The sequence below is a fragment of the Linepithema humile genome, chromosome 3 (genome assembly GCF_040581485.1).
Source record: "Linepithema humile isolate Giens D197 chromosome 3, Lhum_UNIL_v1.0, whole genome shotgun sequence".
Taxonomy (NCBI): Eukaryota; Metazoa; Arthropoda; class Insecta; order Hymenoptera; family Formicidae; genus Linepithema; species Linepithema humile.
In genome coordinates, this window is record NC_090130.1 from 25,505,888 (window position 1) to 25,526,354 (window position 20,467).

General features: G+C 32.8%; 1 protein-coding gene across 5 annotated transcripts; it reads right to left on the reverse strand.

The window, feature by feature from the left end:
* LOC105675190 (uncharacterized) lies at nucleotides 1-19,507 on the reverse strand. 5 transcript variants are annotated; one of them, XM_067351951.1, is made up of 11 exons: nucleotides 12,589-12,690; nucleotides 9,987-10,157; nucleotides 9,712-9,912; nucleotides 9,115-9,214; nucleotides 6,998-7,118; nucleotides 5,718-5,928; nucleotides 4,742-5,137; nucleotides 3,689-4,051; nucleotides 2,656-2,934; nucleotides 1,290-1,505; nucleotides 1-309 (listed from the first exon to the last, which is right to left on the reverse strand). In XM_067351951.1, exons 3-11 carry the CDS (start codon nucleotides 9,836-9,838, stop codon nucleotides 158-160), a joined length of 1,965 nt encoding a protein of 654 aa, XP_067208052.1. In that variant the 5' UTR covers nucleotides 9,839-9,912; nucleotides 9,987-10,157; nucleotides 12,589-12,690; the 3' UTR covers nucleotides 1-157. The 5 variants fall into 5 exon arrangements, with proteins under 5 accessions (XP_067208052.1, XP_067208051.1, XP_067208053.1 ...); XM_067351950.1 differs by having other exon boundaries at nucleotides 9,712-10,157; XM_067351952.1 differs by lacking the exon at nucleotides 9,987-10,157 and having other exon boundaries at nucleotides 12,589-12,640.
* Between the last annotated feature and the right edge of the window lie 960 nt (nucleotides 19,508-20,467).

The window sequence follows — 20,467 nt, forward strand, 5'->3', positions numbered from 1 at the left end:
TAAAAATAATGGATATTTATTCGTAAAAAAAATATTGTAAAATCTATCTACTTGCGATTATGGATATATTCAAAGCACCATCGTTATGTCGTTAATATAATAATTATATACAATTATATACATATTTAACTTAGTAATTAACTTAGTAATTAACAGTCTATATAAGAAAGTAATCTGGTCCCACAAAGGATCCGCATTTAGGGAAATCCTGTGGCGCAGCCACCATGTCGGTAGGTTCTCCAACTTGTAGAATAACATCCAAACCGCGAGTCCAATCAGCCGCGTGCTCATCCCGCAACATCCAATAACCTGTAAAAGCCAAGTGAAAGTATCATAAATTAATTTCACGCAGCTGACGCTCAGTATTGCTGTTATATAAAGTATCACGTTATCAAATTAATTTGATCAAGCATAAAATGCTTAATTTTATAGTCAATATTTTCTTCATAAAATTGTCGAGGGAAATTATTTTTTGTTGCAACTTTCAAAAAAGTTTAATAGAAAATTCTTGCGTTTGAAATTAACAGACTAAACTTTCAATCAAATAAAAATTTCAAACGCAAAATCAATATTTCACTGTTTATCGAACGTTTTGAAATTTATTTCTCAAGGAATTTAAAATAAATCCTAATTTTAATTCACAAATTATTAATCTCGTGCGGGGTTGCTAGTCCCCCATCGGGCGCCTCCTCAGGTGGCAGATTGAGGAATACTCGCCGGTTCACCGGAGGTTGCCGGGGAAATAAAATATCCAGAATGGACCAAAACTAGCAATTATTATTATTATTATTATGAACTCGAACAATGGAAAAATCTAATTTGGAAGAAACTACCCTAGGTGGTATTCCGGGTAATAATCTGGGCAATCCACCCTCTTTTGAGGCTGATCTCAAGGATTCTGGGGGAGGTCAACCGTTGTTTGATAATAATAGGACTTATAAAAATAACAAGTCAAATCCTAATATAAAAATAGGCAGCAGACAATTATCCCCTTACAAGCGGATATAACTCAAAAGAATCAAGCTGTATTCCAAGAAAATTATGGAAGATATAATGAACTACTGTATATGAGGTGGAGAATAGCTGAGAGAGAAAAGAATTAATTATCGTCAAGAATCAATCAACTATAAATACAACTAAGAATGTTGCAGGGGAAACATACCGACTTAGAAAGAAAACTTGGACAATCAGAAAAAGAGAAGGAAAATTGAGTACTTCACTGATGAAGAAGAGTTGGGCAATATACAATAAGATAATTTACAATTTTCAAATAAACAAAGAAAACTTACCCGGATTGTCAGCTTTAAATCGCAATGCCACTGCGCCAAACTTGGGTACGACGATGGTATCCTTAATCGGCGCGCAGTCAACATTTCGCAAAAACAGTTGTCCTCTCTCATCCAGTTTTTTCACCTCTTGCAGTGGCATACTTCGCCCAAACTGTCTGGCACCCACTACATAAAAACTGTAGCCGTGTAAATGGTAAACCAGATCGTCCAGACCACCTGTCATAAATCGATGATCGATTAGCTATTCAGATTAATAGATAGAGTCCATAATACTACAAAATTATTGCTGAATATTATTCACATCATAAATTACTATGCATTTATTCGAATTGTATGAGAACTTTTGTAGCCAAAAACAGGTTTAATAGACTCAGGAAGTTGTCTCTATTCACATAGAGTCAATAAAATATAATGCAAAATATATCACGGTTGATGCTGTGATTAGTTCATATAATCGCGAAGCTTTATAAGGGAAATCAATATCCGTCTACGTGTTGTTGTCAGAAGTCACAGGATTTCTTTTAGCTGATGCAGCTATATTAGAAGAAATCCTGATGACACAGCGAATATTATTCTTAAGAGGGGGTAATAAAAACTTCGCGAGAAATGATTTATCAAAACGAAACACGTTTCGATCAATAATTCCCGCTTTTGTAGCAAACACGAAATGTAGTTCAAGGACATCGAGCCTATACTCTATTGCGCGCCAAGGTCTGTCGTTTCACGTGCAGTCTCATTTAGAAGATTATCTTAATCACGTGCGTCATCGATTTTGTAGCTGCGTAATAATTGATCTAATGAGCTGCCATATACAACCTTACATGCATTGTTTTCCTTCTCACGGCTAGCATAAAAAATCGATGCAATTGTCTTTTCATAATTACTCGCATCTTAAGAATTACTTTTAATTAAAAAATAATTATGAGAATGCTCAATATTTTTAAAAAATGTCAGTACATTGCCTTCGAAAATAAAATTAATCTATTTTTCGATATTTCTCACACAAATTAGTCGACCACAAATTAAAAACGTGTGAAGTTTTTTTCAGCCTATCTTGTATACTTATTATGAAGCAAAGATATAACATTGATAAAATAAAAAAAAAGAAAAGCATAGCAAAGACAAGCATGACTTTTGCGCTAAAAATTCTCTTTATCCATGCGGACAAAAAATCTATTATTTCACTTGTACTTTTTTAGACATTTTATATTCGAAATAAAATAAATATGTTAGATGTAAGCTTTAGATCGAGAAAAAAAAGAGAAAGTAAAAAATTTATGCAAAAACGTGAACACGAGATATATTGTCTGCGCGTTACATTGTGCGTCGTATTTGCGTTTTGATCACGCTCGATGAGACTAATTACCTTGATCCAAGAGAATAATCTCGACGGTCGCTCCGAGCGGCACGTGGCGCACGTGAACGCATTCGCATATGTCGCTTGTGCCGCCGTCGACGACGGAACGGCACCGGCGCCGCGACGCGTTCGCGTCGCTCTCGCCCTGATCATCCTCGTCATCGTTATCGCTGCTGGAGCACAGCATCCCCAGGGATACATCGCCACCCTGGGTCAATAGCGGTGACGAGGGAAACGTAAAAGTAGCGTTGTCGACGTTGAACACTCGCGTTTCCATCCCGCCATTATCTGAATGGAGAAAATTGATTCGGATATTATGATGAAATTATGAAGATTAATCGCACATCGGTTTCTTGATTCGAAATTAATTGTACCATACGTTCACAAAATGAGTCTGATTGCATACGGTTCTTCTAATTTAAGTTTAACTACGTATCGTTTCCTTGATTTGCATTGCACATGTGCATCCAGAAGTTTCTTCTGTGTACACAGTTGATATGTAAATAGGTCTATTGACGTGTCTATCATTAACTAATTATTCTAATGCAAATTGATTTCTCCATGGAAAAACTTTCAATATAAACGACCGCATGTGTTGCAATTTTGTCATTTTTAACATAAGACTCAAATTTAAGAATTTTTATTTTTTTTACATTTTTTAAATTTAACTTACTTTTGATAATCCTACAAATTATGTTTGTTGCATTGAAAATTTAGGAAAAAAACATGAGCTCTGAATTCGTCAAAAAGTCAAAAAGAAGTGCGGTAATTGTGAGAAAATAATAGCGGTGAAAGCGCGCCTTCCTGACCAAGATACACCGTTACGTACGAAATATTCCTGTAAAATTTTAATAAACGGATTTGTACGGCGAATGAAAAGAAACGATTTCCATATGATGGTGAAACTCACATGCCAAAGCTGTTATCTAGCGATTATACTTATCCGCATTAATTATTGCCTATCGCAATTACGAGTAAGCTGCAACTTAATTGTACTTTCACTACCATTGGAAGCGTTCCTTTTTTTTATGTTATTACTCACTTAACAATTCCGTTGCCTGCAGCTTGTAGTTAATTGGCAGATACATCGTTATGTCCATCTTGCCCTTGGTTAGAACTTGCGGCATTTTGCGGATATTCTGAATATTGATGACGCACAAACTCTCTTGACCGGCGCATTTCTCGGCAGGATTCGTCGTCATCGCTAACCGGTTTGTCCCTATCTCGTCGATATCGCGCTGATCGATAATTTCCTCTGTTGTCGCTGGCACTTCCGAGCTGCCTTTATAGTTGAGCACCGCTGCGCCATTTATCGTGCTTGTTCCGCATTCTTTCCCTGTATGAACGTGCACCCAATAGGAAGCGATGCGTTTGCTCGCTTTGAGGACGAAGTCTGCCCTTTCACCTTTAATGAATATCGAGGATCATTCGTCATTCTCAGCGCGCTTGGTGACAATCGCGAGAAATCGGGTAATAAAAGTTTCGCGTGAGATAAGTGCGCAAATAAAACAGAATTATAGCCATCGCTTTTACATTTGAAATTTTTAAATCTAAGTTTATTCTTGTGAATCTTGCAAGGTAAAAGTTATAGGACATGCTAGTTAAGAATTTAACTCCGGTATTTGAAAGTGAAAACGTTTAAGAATGAAATAAATGTCAGATGCTATTCAAAATAAATTTACAATCGAAGTATTAGAAATTGCAAGAAAAGAATTTCTATTTTTTAACCGTTTCCGTATTTAATACTTTCTATTTAATAAAATTGATCTTTTATAGAAAAAAGCATGTAAATCTTCCAATTGAACCAAAATGTTCAATTCTGAATTTTGAAATTAACAGTTTAAACTTAAATTAAACAGTTAAATAAATAGATATTTGCAAAATTTATAAGCATTTTTATCTTGCGATTATTTTATTTAACTGATAATTGATTTTCAATCCTCAAGTAAGAAAGCAGACAGGGAAACTATTCATTTGTAAGCGTCTCTGCAACTTTTCTAAAGACATCGTAGGATCGTTAAACGTAAAGTTTACACGTCGTGTCGTCGGATCGTGTACAAATTTGATTGCGGGAAAGGATTAACGGGAATCTTACCTTTGGCGAGAGTAATCGAGGTAACCTGGCGCGGCTCCACAGGCTGCCCGTCAAGTGTAATCAAAAGAAGCGTGTGGTTGTCTATAAAAAACGTTATCGGACATGCACCGGCGCCGCCGGCATTCGCGACGCGGAATCTATGACGTCGTCCTGGAACGACCGTGAACGTGGTCAGGGGAACCGTGGGTCCACCGGGCTGGCGGCCTTTCCCATTGATCAAAAGAATCGCTGGTTTCGAATGACTGTAATGAAACGCCACTTCTGGCGAATGTTGCCATTGGCTCACCAGAACCACATGGTTAGAGTCGTCAATATCGTAAAGAGCGCGATGAGGCTCCAAAAGATCCGCCTGCTTAACGATCAGCGCGCCGAAAATGCCATTGCTGACATCGGCGCCTGAAGGGTTGCATTAAAAAATAGAATCGAGATTAGTTTAGAAGCGGATTATCGTATACGATTGTCTGACTGAAATAATCATATACTGTTTGACAACAAAATTGATGCATCTCGAAAGTAATTATTGTAGGCCGTGGCTTTACAAAATATTAATCTGTAACATTCAGACGCAGATTTTTTTAAATAAATAGTTTTTGTACTTTGATACTGTTATCATTTTTAATCTCTTCATTAGTATAGTAGTATATGCAAAGTTTTGTGAAACGGGAAAACTTTGAGATGTGTCGATTTTTTGTCAGTTAATAACAAGATAATAATAAAAAGTCACATATATCAATCTTTTAGATCATTAAATCAAACAAAAGTTTGTAAATATTTCTTCCTTGCAATTCAGAGCAATTGCTTTGCGCATTTATCTTGTTAATGTTTCATGTTTATTCTTTAACTAAGAGACTATACGGTCTATTATTTCTATTTATGGACAGTTCTTTCATTTGTCTCTTGTTAAAGAGTATACAATTCTACACATTACTTTAATAATACTGTAATAACTGTTTTTATGTGAATGGGAATTACCAACCTGCATGCGCATGCCACAAATGCGTGCCGGGTACCGATGCGCGAAATTTGTATTGGAAAGTCGAATAACTTAATATCGGACACTGAGTGATCAGCGGCGCGCCGTCCATATAAGGCATTTCCCCTTGCGTTTGTCCACGCCAATGTATTGTCGTGGCTTTGCCCGGAAGTCGATTAATTACATCTACTACTAAAATGTCGTTTTCGCAAACCTGTAAAAGCGTAAACCTGTTTGAAAGTCCATTAGTCTAATCATTAGTGTTGTCAATCAACCGATTTTCAGCAAGATGCTACGTCATCCATGCGAAGAATACAATTGCGCTTAGAATTTCCGAATACTTGTCGATATAAATATGTTATTTCGTCTGTTATTTTCAACATTAAATAACCATTATGAGACCATAACATATGTTGACATAAAAAATCATATTTAATTTCATATATCTTGGAATATTTAAAAAATATACTCATTCATAAAAAAAATGAAAGTTGTGAGAGCATATCAAAGGATATTGAAAAGAATGCCATAAAGAATTTAGTCATACAAAATTTCTAAACGTAATTAACACTTGATTCCATAAAGTAGGATTTATCTTTAATCAACATTTATAAAGCTTCAAAAGGTTTACGACTAAGGAATCTCAATCAGAGACCTAGCAAAATTTGCTTCACTTCAAAGTGTTCATTCGTTAAACGAACCATGAGCGTGAGATTATTTCCACGAATTCAAGCAGCGCGATTAATTACCGAGACTATGTATTGTGTACGTGTCTCAATCACTACCAGGCAGCAATTAATTTTAACACGAGATAGAGCCTCAACCTTCGTTGCAGTTGAAGGCTGCTGATTGCAAATGAAGGCGCGTTGGTGTCGGAAGCCATATAAAGTAATTCACATTCGGCTGTGTAAAATTTATGCAGTATTCCTCTAAAATTGTAGTAATAACAATGTCAAAGGAGGCGAATTTGAATCAAGAGTGTTTAATAAGTGAATTAATAACTTTAAATATAAATAACAGCATCAACAACTTGCGTCAGTTTCATTGCCTATTTTGTTTATCATTGTTATATAGTTTTTTTATAAGCGTATGCTTTAAATTATATAAAATATATTAAATGATAATTTAAAATGCCGATATAATCACGTTACGGAATAAAGTCTAATTAGAAAAAATGAAAAAAGTTAAGCGATATGAAAAGGCTGCGATGAATCTCACAGAATTTCTAGCGGTAAGTGTAATGCACTCGGACTATTGATCCGCGGCATACATCGAGGTCATACCTGAATACTAGGTCCTGGCATTTGACGATTGGCCGTAAGAATTCCTCGTCTTTGCCCATCCGCGGAAACGCAGTGATTAGCCAGGCAGTTTGTCCGATTCAATGGACAATCCCCGCATGATCTACGAGGAAGTGAAATCATAATTCCCGATGCATTATAAATTACAATTTTCCAGGAAAAATTTCGCACGAGATTACTTGCTTTATATAAATGTACCGTTGATTTTTTTATAAATATTAGAGAACGTGAAATTAGGGTCATTCAAATCAAACTCGCTCACGTAGATTTTCGAATATGTAGTTGTACAAAAGAAAGTGTCGCTTGCATCAAGACATGCGTTCCATTGTGACATTAAGCGTCGGATTTCTTTCTCATAAAATTTCTGTAGCAAAGAAATGTTGAAGCCTAAATCACCTCAGTGCCCAGAGCATTCCAAGGTTTCATTTAAATATTTCTAGCATAATTAAAAAAGAAAATAAAATATGTTAATCACGGAGCCTCAGTTAGATAAAATAATTATACAAATGGATTATTCGAACCCTACGTACTCGGAGAAAATTTTATATAAAAAATTATCATGACATGGCAGTAGCCGCGAACCATAAGAGGAATTATAAGTTTAAGTACTATGGCCATTATGTGAAAAACAGTAAAAATTTTTATAATTCCTTCATGATCCGCGACTACTGCCGGACGTAATAATTTTTTATATGAAATTTTCTCCGTGTAGAAATGCATAAGTGTGCGCTGAGAAAGAAGAAAAAATCTATTAGGTTAAAGCAAAAGGTTTATCATATTTTTTCAAATAAAATTGAAGATAAAATTACCGGGTTTCAAAGTATTTTTCTTCATCAAAATAATCGCTATTGATTTTAATAAACTTTTTTTATCTGCAAATAAGTTTGCATGCCTGATTGTACTATCTCATTTCAGTAGAGAAACTTTGTTGAAAGCAGACCTTCGCGGAAAAGCGGCAAACTTCTTGCGTAGGATATTACTTCATAGTAAATTTTTACAGTTGATTTATGAAATACTTATGCAATACCATGTACCGGTTTGATCTCTTGCTAGCTATATAATTACGATTTTCCTTTCAATAAGTCGACCTGGCACAGGCGTTTGTTAGAGACTTCCGCATACATCGGTTAGCGCTTAAGAATTATATAACGGTTATTGCACCGACGAATCCGAAACCGAGGTTTACGTTCGTTATATAGTAGCACAGTTAACGTAAGAGCAGAAATGACGGTGCAATCACAAAAACGGATTGAACATAGAGTATGGTCGTTTGTCGTACAAGTAACAAGAAGTGCGTCACGCTTCCTTTGCGTGTTGCATTTTTTACCGCATGTGTAAAGAGACTTCCTTTCGCATACGCTTTTTATTTGGCCGAGCAATGTTCTAGTAAGTTAAAATTAATATTCGTCAAAAGCTCGAAACAAATAAGTTAGCGTATACTTTTTATTTGCCCATACGCTTTTTATTTGGCCGAGCAATATTCTAGTAACTTAAAATTAATATTCGTCAAAAGCTCGAAACGAATAAGTTAGCGTAACTTTACGCTTTTAACCTTGATCTGTTATGGTAATCTAATTACAATGCACATATATATATTTTACAAAATAGAAGTCGAACATTGCGCAAAAATGTAATGTGAATAATTATGTAATATATACCCTTATTTAATACTCTTAGCCTTCATACATTTTTGTTTTTTGCAATTTTTTGTAATACTTGTGTACTTCCTGTAATATGTGCACGCATATTAGGTAACATAAAAACAAGTATTTCACTATTTAAATCCGAATCGCGAATAAAATATCCAGTTTTTCCGAATAATTTCTTTGACAATTATTGAAAAATTGATATACAAAGGAAATAAAGATAGAAAAAAATTTAATTATCTGACATTTATTAATTATTCATTAGATCATTGAAAAACGCTGACTATTGATTGGCTGTTTGAAGTCCACATGGAGACTCGGGTCGCACGGCTTGACCTTCTCTGACGTATATTCACAATAAAATTCTTCTAATTATGAATAAACATGTGCACTCGGATTAGCAAAAAGAATCGAAGATTCATTCGATAATTGCGGAAGGATTTTTTGACTTACTTGCTTAGCGATTGAAAGACTTCTAACGTGAGTTTCACCCGGCAGATCATAGGCCAATCCAAGTGATGACATGGTCTGTCGCAGGAAAGGAATGTTCGCTCTGAAAAAAAAATCATACTCGATGCAGAAGAAAGCAGTTTTCTTTGAGTATGCAGCTTCCATCAACCGGGGAAACAAAAATGCGAACCGCTAAGCGGCAGAGATGAAAGTCACGAAACCACATAGAAAGTACCATTTAGTGAAGAAAAGTTAATGATGCGCGCATATTACAGCATACACATCAATCTTGCGCGAAGAAAGAAACAAATGCGCTTTACACATTATTAAGCATTATCTTTATCATCTATCATCACTGATGATTCAGCTGTAAATCTTCCAAGTTATTACAATTGATCTTGCTGCAAGAACTAAACCATTTCACGAATCTCTTCTTATATTTAAATATTTCTATTTTTGTTATATAAATGCTGGAGGCATTTATTATTTAATGAAAAATAATTAAAAATTGATTTATATTGATGTTTTTTTATAATTTATATGACAAGCCTACATGTACTGGTATATCGTAATTTTGACACAGTTATTATTTCAACTTACTAGGCCTGTAATTGTTAATATGCAAAAATGTTGCCGCAGCTGCAATCATAGTTACAACCACGAAACATCGTAAGATGTACGTGGTCGGAGTCGTCACGTGATGATGAACAGGCTTAGATGAATACATTGTCTATCAACGTGTTACGCGACAGTAACAAGAGGAGACGGCATTCCCAATGATTTTCTTCGAAAGTCGATAGACTTGGAATTTAAGCGAGAAATTAATCTTTATTAAGTGGACATGTCGATTAAAGTCATCAAAGCGGTGAACGTACGCTATTAAGTAGCACGACGTCTATATTTAGTAATCAGCAAGAGATAGTGGATTTTTGTCAATGTGCGAGTGAAATTTGTTATATTGAATTGATAACTTTCTGCACAAGACTTCACGCCAAATATTGGTGTCAAAGATAATAAAATGGAGAAAAGTTGACTCTGAAAATATTCTGAAAATAAAAAGAATAAATAAGAAGTGAGATCGAAAGTTAGATGAAAATCGTCCCGTTTCTATTCTCAACTGACATATTAAAATAAACCATTAATTAATCAAGTTTAACGAAATGAATTGGCAAGATCAGATGTAAAATGTAATGAAATTGATTAATTACGATGATAGCTCTAAGACGCTATTTATCATCATTAATTGCGAGGGTGTTTGCGAAAAGTAGAAAATTTTTTATACACATTTACAACTGCAAATGTTAATTTGTTCAAAAATTATGCCACAAAATAAGTAGTTGTATTGTTTCGAAGTATATAATTACGAGTATAGCAAGTGATAATTATTTCTCAGTAGTGTTTTTACACGTAATGTAATGTTTTTACACGATGAGTGAACAATGTAGAAATCTTATCTTAAATCAACATAAACATTTTATAAAATCAATCAAGAATAATGTTACTATAACTGCCTAATATTACTTTCGTTTCCTAGTAAAGCATAAATGTTGTATAAAACTGATTATGCAAAAGCTTACATAGTCTTCATATAAAAACTAAGCCAATTTCTAGAAACAAAAAGATTCAAGAATTATTTCCGCATTAAAATATTTGAAGATTGGCACTACATGTTCATATCTGAAGATTAGCACTACATGTTCATAAATTATAATTTGATCGTGTCGCGATACATATTCAGATGCGAAATCACTAATTTATTTTTCTTCTAGAAAGTTCTTTTAATTGAACTTTTCCATAAAAATTTATAGTATAATTTTTTTATATAAAATATATTGTACGTACAATAAATTTTAAAATTTTAAAATAATATATTATTAAAATTCTATAGAAGCAATTTTAATTTAGATTGTGGCACGTATAATTTATCACGTTACGTATATCAATCGATATAAAATTTAATGTAGCTTCAGAACTGAAAGAGGAAACGCTTTATTTTTAGTAAAATTAGCCTAATTAGATCCCTGAATCAACTATCAATGTCCAATGATATGATTTCGCCTCTTTCCATCGATTCTTTACACGTATAATCTTCTGTTATTAAATGCAAACCTATATTTGCATTAATTGCTAATCGATTTATACCAGCATCTCATAGTTAATCATTTTATATTGCACGTGGATAATTCACTACTAACAAGCAAAATACGTTTTAATTTCGAGAGAAAATAGGTAAACGAGAGGGAAGATTCAGAAAATTTTTTCAATAAATATCATACACGAGAATAATGCGAAAAGAACGTATTTAAAGAAAAATATATAATTTTTGAATTTTTGTATCACTGCACTACTGCACTACACCGACATTTACGTAGAAATAACACGACAAAATCACAGGCACGCTTCCTGTCGAGGACGAATAAAAACACCGAGCCCAAAATTCACTGCCAGAACTGCTATTTTCTCCCGGCACTCTTTTTCGCCGCTTCAAAGTTTCTTCTCTATTTTTTCATTGTCGAGAATCGACAGCATACCTAAAGAAATATTCGATGATCGTTACAAAAATCCAGAAATATTGAACTTTCAATCAAGAACAACAAAAGTTGTGGAAGAAATAATTACAACGAACGTTCGTTTGTGATTGCTACGAATTACGGCTTCCATTACGTCTATGCAATTTTCTACTATTGAATTCTAAAGCAGTCTGAGGTTTATTTGATGCAATTATGCGTTATGGCATCGGCAATTGAAGAATATTTCACAATAAGTGCGGTAACCAATCGATATAGCGCGAGGTCTTTCCACTCGAATATTACTTGTCGTTTACTTTGTTACAAAGCATTCTTCCGAATATTGATATTACGGTGGCAAACAAATTAATTAGAATCAACTCGAGATGATAAGTTAAACGTCAGATTTTTTATTTTATGGCACATTATTAAATAAATTTTCCCCAAATATGAATTATACATTACTTCGGTACTTTAAAGTTAATTAATAAAATATTAGATGCCTGCCATCTCTTTCTTGGCGCTTTTAATTTTTAATTACATTAATTATATTAATTTTTCTAGTAAATATTTTAGTAATTGCTATCATTATGTGTGGAAGTTTTTTATTGACCACTTTTATATCGAGTATAAAAAGTCTCCAAAAAGTAATAATTTGTTACTCAACTTATTTCAATTTTTTTGAATTTTTATATCCACAAAAACGATTAATCAACTATCTCATCAGAATATCGAATTAAAGTCATAAATCGCGCAAATCTGACAATTAACCTGATAGCTTGACCTAACAAGTAAGTCGAATTCGAGTGGAAAGTATCGAAATGTCGGCATTGGACATCGGACAGGAGTCCATTTATCAACAGCCGAGGGCTACAAAAAACGAATAAGTCCGCTAATGGGACGAAATCTGCAGGTTCGTATGAATGATTATGAGCGCGCGATGACAGCTAAATCTCATAAATCACTTCACCACTGTCGGCTGTCGGTACGTGAACCAGTAAACGACCGACGTCGCCGGCACCGACGCACACCCGGCAGACAACTGACGAAGAAGTCGAATTTTGTTGCTGTAGTCATAACAAACTATGACGTGTATCGTTCCCTCTCCATCGGGCCCAGGCGGACCGCGTGCGATCGAGGATCAAAGATCATGGATGTGCTGCGATCGGCTTTTTGCACGTCCCCCACGTTCGCGCTACCGCCTCGCGCGTCCCATGCGCGGCGCCGAGCATGAGGCGACCGGTGCATGCCTGAAATATATGTCAGAAACGCTGCAAGTGAAAGTTTGTTCCCTACCATCGCATCCCCATTGGACTCGCCCCATCTCTTTTGCTCGCGCTTACGCTCGCCGCGTAAACACTTTCATCCCGCGATCCTTTCTCCTTCTCTCCTTCTCTCATCTGTCGTTGGTCCAGCGACCGGCGTGCAGATTTCGCTTTCGCTGATGCCTCTCGAGTCGACTCTTACTCATGTGAACGAATGAATAACCATCGTGCTAGTCATTCGTGTATGGAATAACAAGTAACATTTTGCTTTAAGAAGACAGCTTAGATCTATAATCTCTACAGCCGATAAACAATTACGCGCACTTATTGGTCAGATGCAACACTGCTGCCCGCCTAAGAGAAAACTTTCCCTCGCGGCGAAGAAAATAGATTAATGCATAGAAATGACAAGAAATTAAAATCGGAAGAACAATTTCGACGAGCTCAATTATCCGTGCGCTGAAGCACGATAAAGTATATCTTGCGATCTCGTTATATTATTGCGATATCATTAACTTGGTTCGCTCAAGCCATTAGAAGAGGAAGTGGACTATTCAGTCCATCAACTATGTATGTGTGAAACGTATTCATATTAATGAGATTCGTCTGTCTCGATTCTCAATGAGATTCGAGTTATTTCAAGGCAAGCAATAATAAGACAATAAATATTTCAGTTTCCGTTTGCAATAAAAATTGTAAAAATTATTTATAAAATTGAATGCTTTATTTTAAATAATCTGTTTAAAATACAAAAGAATGTTAAATTTTTTTATTTGTCGAGAAATTCAAAAATTTTATGAAACTACTATTTTTCTATGGTAAAATTTCATGAAACTACTATTTTTCTATGGATTAACATAGAATTAAATAAAAATTGCTATAGTTGTGTCGCGAAACGACAGCGCGCAAGTGTTAAAAGTAAGCAGCAAATGATTTATGTAAATTGAAAGAAAAGACATGACTTTGCATTTTACAAAAGCGAATTGCTAATAAGTATCACACAAAACGTTAGAGGAAACCACTTGTATTTCCTGATTGAATCTCATTAGACCGAGCATTTTCTATGTATTCTGCAAACACATTAGAAATGGTAGGTAGGTAAATAAAAGAACATTGTGTGCTAATTAACATACAATTATATTTAAAAATTAATTTGTTAGTATATTTCTTCTCGAAATAGAATAATTCACTCTCTCGCTTGCGAATTGGCATATATAAGCATATATTACATAAACAAATCTTGCACTGCAATATAGCTAATTGTGCAATTACGGACAAATAGAACATAAAATATGAATGTTACTGTGTATTTCTACTACACGTTATGTATGATTTAACTTGCGACATCATTAGATAACAAAATTGCGCTACCTCGATTTGCGGGGACATTATGTTATCTAATTCACATTAAAACCAGTTGTTTTAATATTATCACAACACGCTAAGTAGGTAATTTTCTAACTTTGCAACTAATGATGACAGTGTCGTCGTCACTTGCTGTTAAATAATTTTTAATAATAATTTTAAATTATATTGATATTTTATCTTTTATTGTGTCCTACATATCTGCTACTTTTTTCTGCTCACAAAGTTATGCCTGGAAGAGTTACTAAAAAATGCAATTATCTGATTCTACTTAATTACGACGCTATCGAACGCAATTTTGTCATATGATATGTATCGTGCGTTACATAACACTTACATGCAGTAAAAATGCAGGAGTACATTTTATGTTGTTTCTTTATTCTTCTTGCTAAATGTATAATTATATTATGTCAGAATGATTTATTTACGTAATATTTTATATTACTTTGCAAGTGAAATAATTAAATTATTTTAGTTCGAGAAGAATGTATTAAGTAATTAATTTCGAAGCATAATCAGTTTTAATTCACACATTCATTATCTTTGATTCAGTATAATTACTTAATTAGGCGCGAGATCATTATGCTACCATTATTTACAGTAAACAGGTGAAAAATCTATTCTGTTCCACGAGAAAGTTATTTCGATCTGCACATCTAAAGTCCACTTAAAGCGATCTAATTCGAGCAGATTTCTGAATAAAAATTTATTTATAGTTTTATGTAATATAAAATCCGATTTGAAGAATCGAAATAGGTACAAAATATATATCCATAATATATATTTTATATATATACGTTCCGATTCTTCAAATATTTTCTACTACATATAATTAGAATTTTACCTCGAAATCTGTGAAATTAGTGAAATGGGAGAAAGGGGCATCTTACTTTTAATCGGTAATTTACATTTTGATACCGTAACATCCTTGTTTATTACGCGATGTTGCTATTTACTTTCCGGCCAATGAACAATTTCTAAGGAGCGCTCAGGTCGTTGACAGATGAAAATCGAGGTCATTTTCTTGCAGAATAAAATATACCATCAGTCTTTTTTATGAGCAATTCTATGCTACTCATAAAAAGAATGTATTGTTTTATATCCTCTTACGACAAAGCGATTCACTATCGATATTAATTGTAAGTAACGCTTGAGTGGAAACCTCTCGTGCGTAAAGTGTTTCACTTGATACCATTTCGCATCCTGCGTTTAATCGGTTATCGGTGTTCGAGTTCTCATGTGAGTTACCGGATAATCTAGATGCCGTGTTTATCTGAATGTTAGAAAAGAAAAAAAAATATTAATTATATAGATGCGATGAAATATATGTACACTTCAAGAGATACGTTTGTTTCAGCGATGACTTTCCTGTCTTAATGTGCGTTTTTAACGTACGTTGACATTTTGCCAATCGAGAATAGAAATGCAAAACGATGTGTATGTTATAAAAATAGTTTGATATATTTTTTTAATATTTTTATAATTCTGACCATCGCATATTTTTTATTCATTTTGATATTTATATTTATATTAGAAAACGGAATCAATAAAATATAATGGTTAATGGGATCGAGAGCCAATGCCATTTTATTAGTTCTTGTGAGCCTTTTAAGATTTTATGTTATTAAAACAGAATCAGTTTTATAGAAGAAGTTTCTTCTTTTTGTAAAAAAGAATTTGTTTTTCTATATAAAATTTTTTAAATATTTTTCATAAAAATCTAATTGTTAAAATATTTCCGTTGTATAATCTCTTTTTATAATCTCTTATAGCTTATTTTTTATCGAAAAGTTTTCAAATTAGAATCTCGAAATGTCTATTTAGTGGAGTATCATAATTAGAACAATTCTGCACATATAACATTATGAATAAAATGTCGTGCTTATTATGTGTAGCTTTTACTTGTTTTCATCAAAGTATAATATTATATATCTTTTACATTTCTAATTTATTATATTTAACGCAATACGCATATTTTATTCATATTTTTTACAAAATATTAAAAATATGGGTGGATTCATATGTGAATCGTATTTATATTTTGCTGATAGCTACAATTAGTTTGATTGTCAAACATTTTTAAGCACACAATTGCATCTATGCATCACATATGTATATTACAGCATTTCTAACATTATTATACGTAGAACAATCAACGGCAATGTTATCATGTGTACTCATGTATTTATTTACCTTGTAAATAATTCGGCAAATGTAAATTTGCACATACATAATGCAACTATGATATTTTGTTAATATAATACATCTTTCAGATATGCACATTAATTATTATTCACGGGATTCGTATGTTCGATCAATATACGGGTCATTGTGTCGACAAATTAGAAATGGAAAATTTTCCCCACATTTTATGATCTCTATTACGGTTGCTATACATTATGTGAAATTAAAACTGTTATAAAAATCGTTCTTTGAAAGTATTATATGCGTATATAATTTGTAAAATAATTATAAAAAATCCAAGAATAATCTTCAATTCTTTCATAAATTCTATATTTTTTATCACAACATTCAATATCAAAAAATTGGTAAAGAATATTTTAAATGTTCTATTTATTTAAAAAATCATTATTTTAACTTGCAAAAATTATTAATTTAATTTGCATTTAATGCTGTTACTAATTTAATTTATCTTACAGTTTTTATGAGAGTAGAATAATAATTTTTTAAGACAATTATTATTTTAATTTTTCCATTCACAAAGTTATAAAATGCTTTCCTGCATGCAAAATCAAATTTTTATGTTTCTTATGTTTGTTAATGAGTATCTATTATTAATTGCATGCGAACAAAACGTTAGATAGCAATCTGTTTACGTAACTTTCTTGGTTGTTAAAGTGTAACTAAAATTTCTGTTTCAAGTAAAAAACTGTCGAGCAAAACGTATTTGTATGTGTAGCGATAATCGATACTAAAAAGCCTGAGGACAATCAGGCAAAGAATAAATCACCGTGTCGGAAACAACAAATACTTCTTTGAAGTCTACAAGAAGAGAAAGTGAGAAACGTTTACCTAAAAAGAAAAAGAAACTTCGATATTTAAAATCAGTCAATGATAAATTAGCGACAAATTCAAGTATCTTTACGATAAAAGTGATACATTGTCGAAAAGCAAAGCTTCTGCATTTACTCTTGCTGTGCGCTTTCACATCAAACTTTCGATTTTTCTTCCGGCATATTTTGGGTACTTCAGCGTGGTGTGAAAAAAAAAACATGCTCTTCCCTTTATACTCGATTAAAGAGAAAGCTTGTCATACTATTCATCCTTTCTAAAAGATCTGTAACGATCATAAATAGAATTTTTGGCACAGATATCCGTAATGTTTTCTATTCATTTAAAAAAGTTTTTAGTTATTTTTACGCTCGAATATATATATATTATCCTAAATTTGAATTTTTTTGCCGCATAAATTACTTAGAATTTCTCTTTTGGTTATTGATGTTTACAAAAAAAAAAAAAATTACTTTACACACATATACACAAAATATATATCTAAATAATAAATAATAAAAAAAAAATTTATATGACAGCAACATTCGATGGTGTCTCTATTATATATATGTATATAGAAAACAATGGAGAGTCGCAAGTTGCTGTCACATACATCATTTTTGTAAGATAGTGTTGGACATTGCGTGACCCAAAAAGAAACCCATCTTTATTTGTGTCAGATAACACTGAGATTAATGATGAGCATTATGCTTGAAAATATGACAGCTTTAGCATAGCGTATTGGTGGATATCTCACGTATACATTACATCCGAGAATGTAACCGAGAATAGAATTGACTCTTACCACGGAGACACGTACCTAACTGTAAATTTTGATGTAAGAACATTTATCTTTCTCATGAAACCAATCTGTACTAATTATCAAATGGCTTACTTTCAAGTAAGTATTTTTGAGAATATGTTTCATGGATATATTAACAATAATAATAATGCAGAAGGATACATTAATAATAATAATTACGCAGAACGATATAATCTACTTTTTAATCTTTTAATAAAAAAATTTCGAAAGAAAAAAAACTATTCTAATAACACTGCACTGTCATATACAAAATAATTTAATGACATAATCGACGTAAATTCAAGTTTTCCGAATGAGTTTAAATTTGAATTAATTTAAATAATTTCGAATTATTTATATTATATATAGTTTATCAGCCATCCACTGATCCTTCATGTTTATTCCTTTTGTATCTGCTTATATAGACAAGGGAAATTCACGGATGACAAGGAGAAAGTTCTCCTGCACATTTTTTCTAAATCATCCAATAAATTATAATATTTTTGTTTTGTGCCTGTTTTTATTTGTATAAAATTTATTTTTGAATGAAATCATGTGAGAGGTAACTTTTATAACGTAATACTCTAATGTAAATGTAGATCTGACAAAATGACAAGTAATAAATCATGAGCGCGTCGGCTGATATCAGCTATTAGTGTATTTTCAAATTCTATTATTCAATAATTTTATTGAACATAATTGCGCATAGCATTAGACAACAATTTAATAAAGTAGGATTCTTAGATCATTTATATTTTTTAACAAAGCTAAACTTTTCATTTAAAAAAATGCTAGAGTGTTTCTTCGTACATGAAAATGAAGTACTTGTTTGTGTAAATAGATTTTAAACAAGTAAGATAAATAAAAAATATAAGTGAGAAGACGATGTTTACATAAGTAAGTACGGGACAGAGTATAAATTTATATACACAATCTTGAAACAAAATAAAGATAAATAAAATACTATTTTACTTAATGATAATTTATTAGCAATAATTTCTTGGCATCTTGTTTATGTGTTTATGCAGAAAGTATGACAGATGCAGCCATTTTACAATTGTTAGAAATCAATCTGACACTTTGCAAACTTCACAAACTGATCTGAGACTTAAGAACCTGATCAATGAAGCAAATGCACGATAAGAGTAGATTATTGTTAATAGATTGTTTCTATGAGTTGTACATACATGACAAGACATGCTTTTGCTTTGCGCTTTTACTTTGTCATCGATGTTTTTGCTTCGCTTAGAAGTTGTCAGAAGTTTATTTTGCACTTATTGTTACGACTCAATTTGTTCTCGTTTACCTGGGACAGGTGTGAAGTAGATGATGGTCGTGACCACGGAGCCCAGACCAATGAAAATCCCGAATCTGAAGAGCATGATGTGTTCGGCGGGTCGGACCTGTTAGCCGAGAAGTTCTCGGTGCCGAGAGGCCGAGAGGCGCAAGAGTGTGGAAATGCAAGTGTTGAGAGTGCGGACTGGCCGGTGTCGTAGTCGCGAACACACTAGTTGCTCGGGCAAGTTCATTGCCAGGGAGAGAGTCGATTCCCGATTAAAAGAAAAATCCTTTGAATGTGGACGCGCTAACGTATACACCGTGCGCGGCCTCTCACACGACAAAGATCGCCTACAGAATGTCTCGCGGTAGTTGTTTACCTTCAGAACGATCTTGGCCCTTGTGATCCTGTTCTGAACTCTCTTCAATGTAGAATTCTCTTTCACTTCACCAGTTCTCTCTCGACAGCTTTCGGTCGATCTGTTTTTACATTTTTTGAGACGTGTCAAAGGAAATTAAGAACAAATCTTATATTATATGATTTGGCTTAAACCTTTACTGCAATGCACTAAAATCTTATATTTTAAACAAATAAATGGTCTATATTTCTAAAATATAAGATTTTATAAAGTTGTAAAGTTCTAGGCCTGCCAAATGATATGATATAAGATCTAAGACATAAAAATATACATATACATATAAAATGTACATTTTAACATTCATGTATATCTTATTTATTTTTATGCCTTAGAATTTTATATCATTTCAATTAAAATCTTATATTTTCTAGATCATTTTTTAATTTAAAGTATAAGATTTCAATGTATCGCAGCAAAATTCTAGGCTTGATAAATGATATAATATAATATAAGATAAAATGTACATTTTATTTATTTTTAATTTATTTAATTAATTAATTTTGTTAATTTTATTTATTTTTATGCTTTGGAATATCTTAAAATCTTATATTTTAGATAAAGAAATGTGTATAATTTTAAAATATAAGATTTTAATGCATTGTTATAAAGTTCTAAGCCTGCCAAATGATATGATATAAGATTCTAAGACAAAAATGAATAAAACATCCACTCATGTTAAAATGTACATTTTATACATGCCTTAGAATA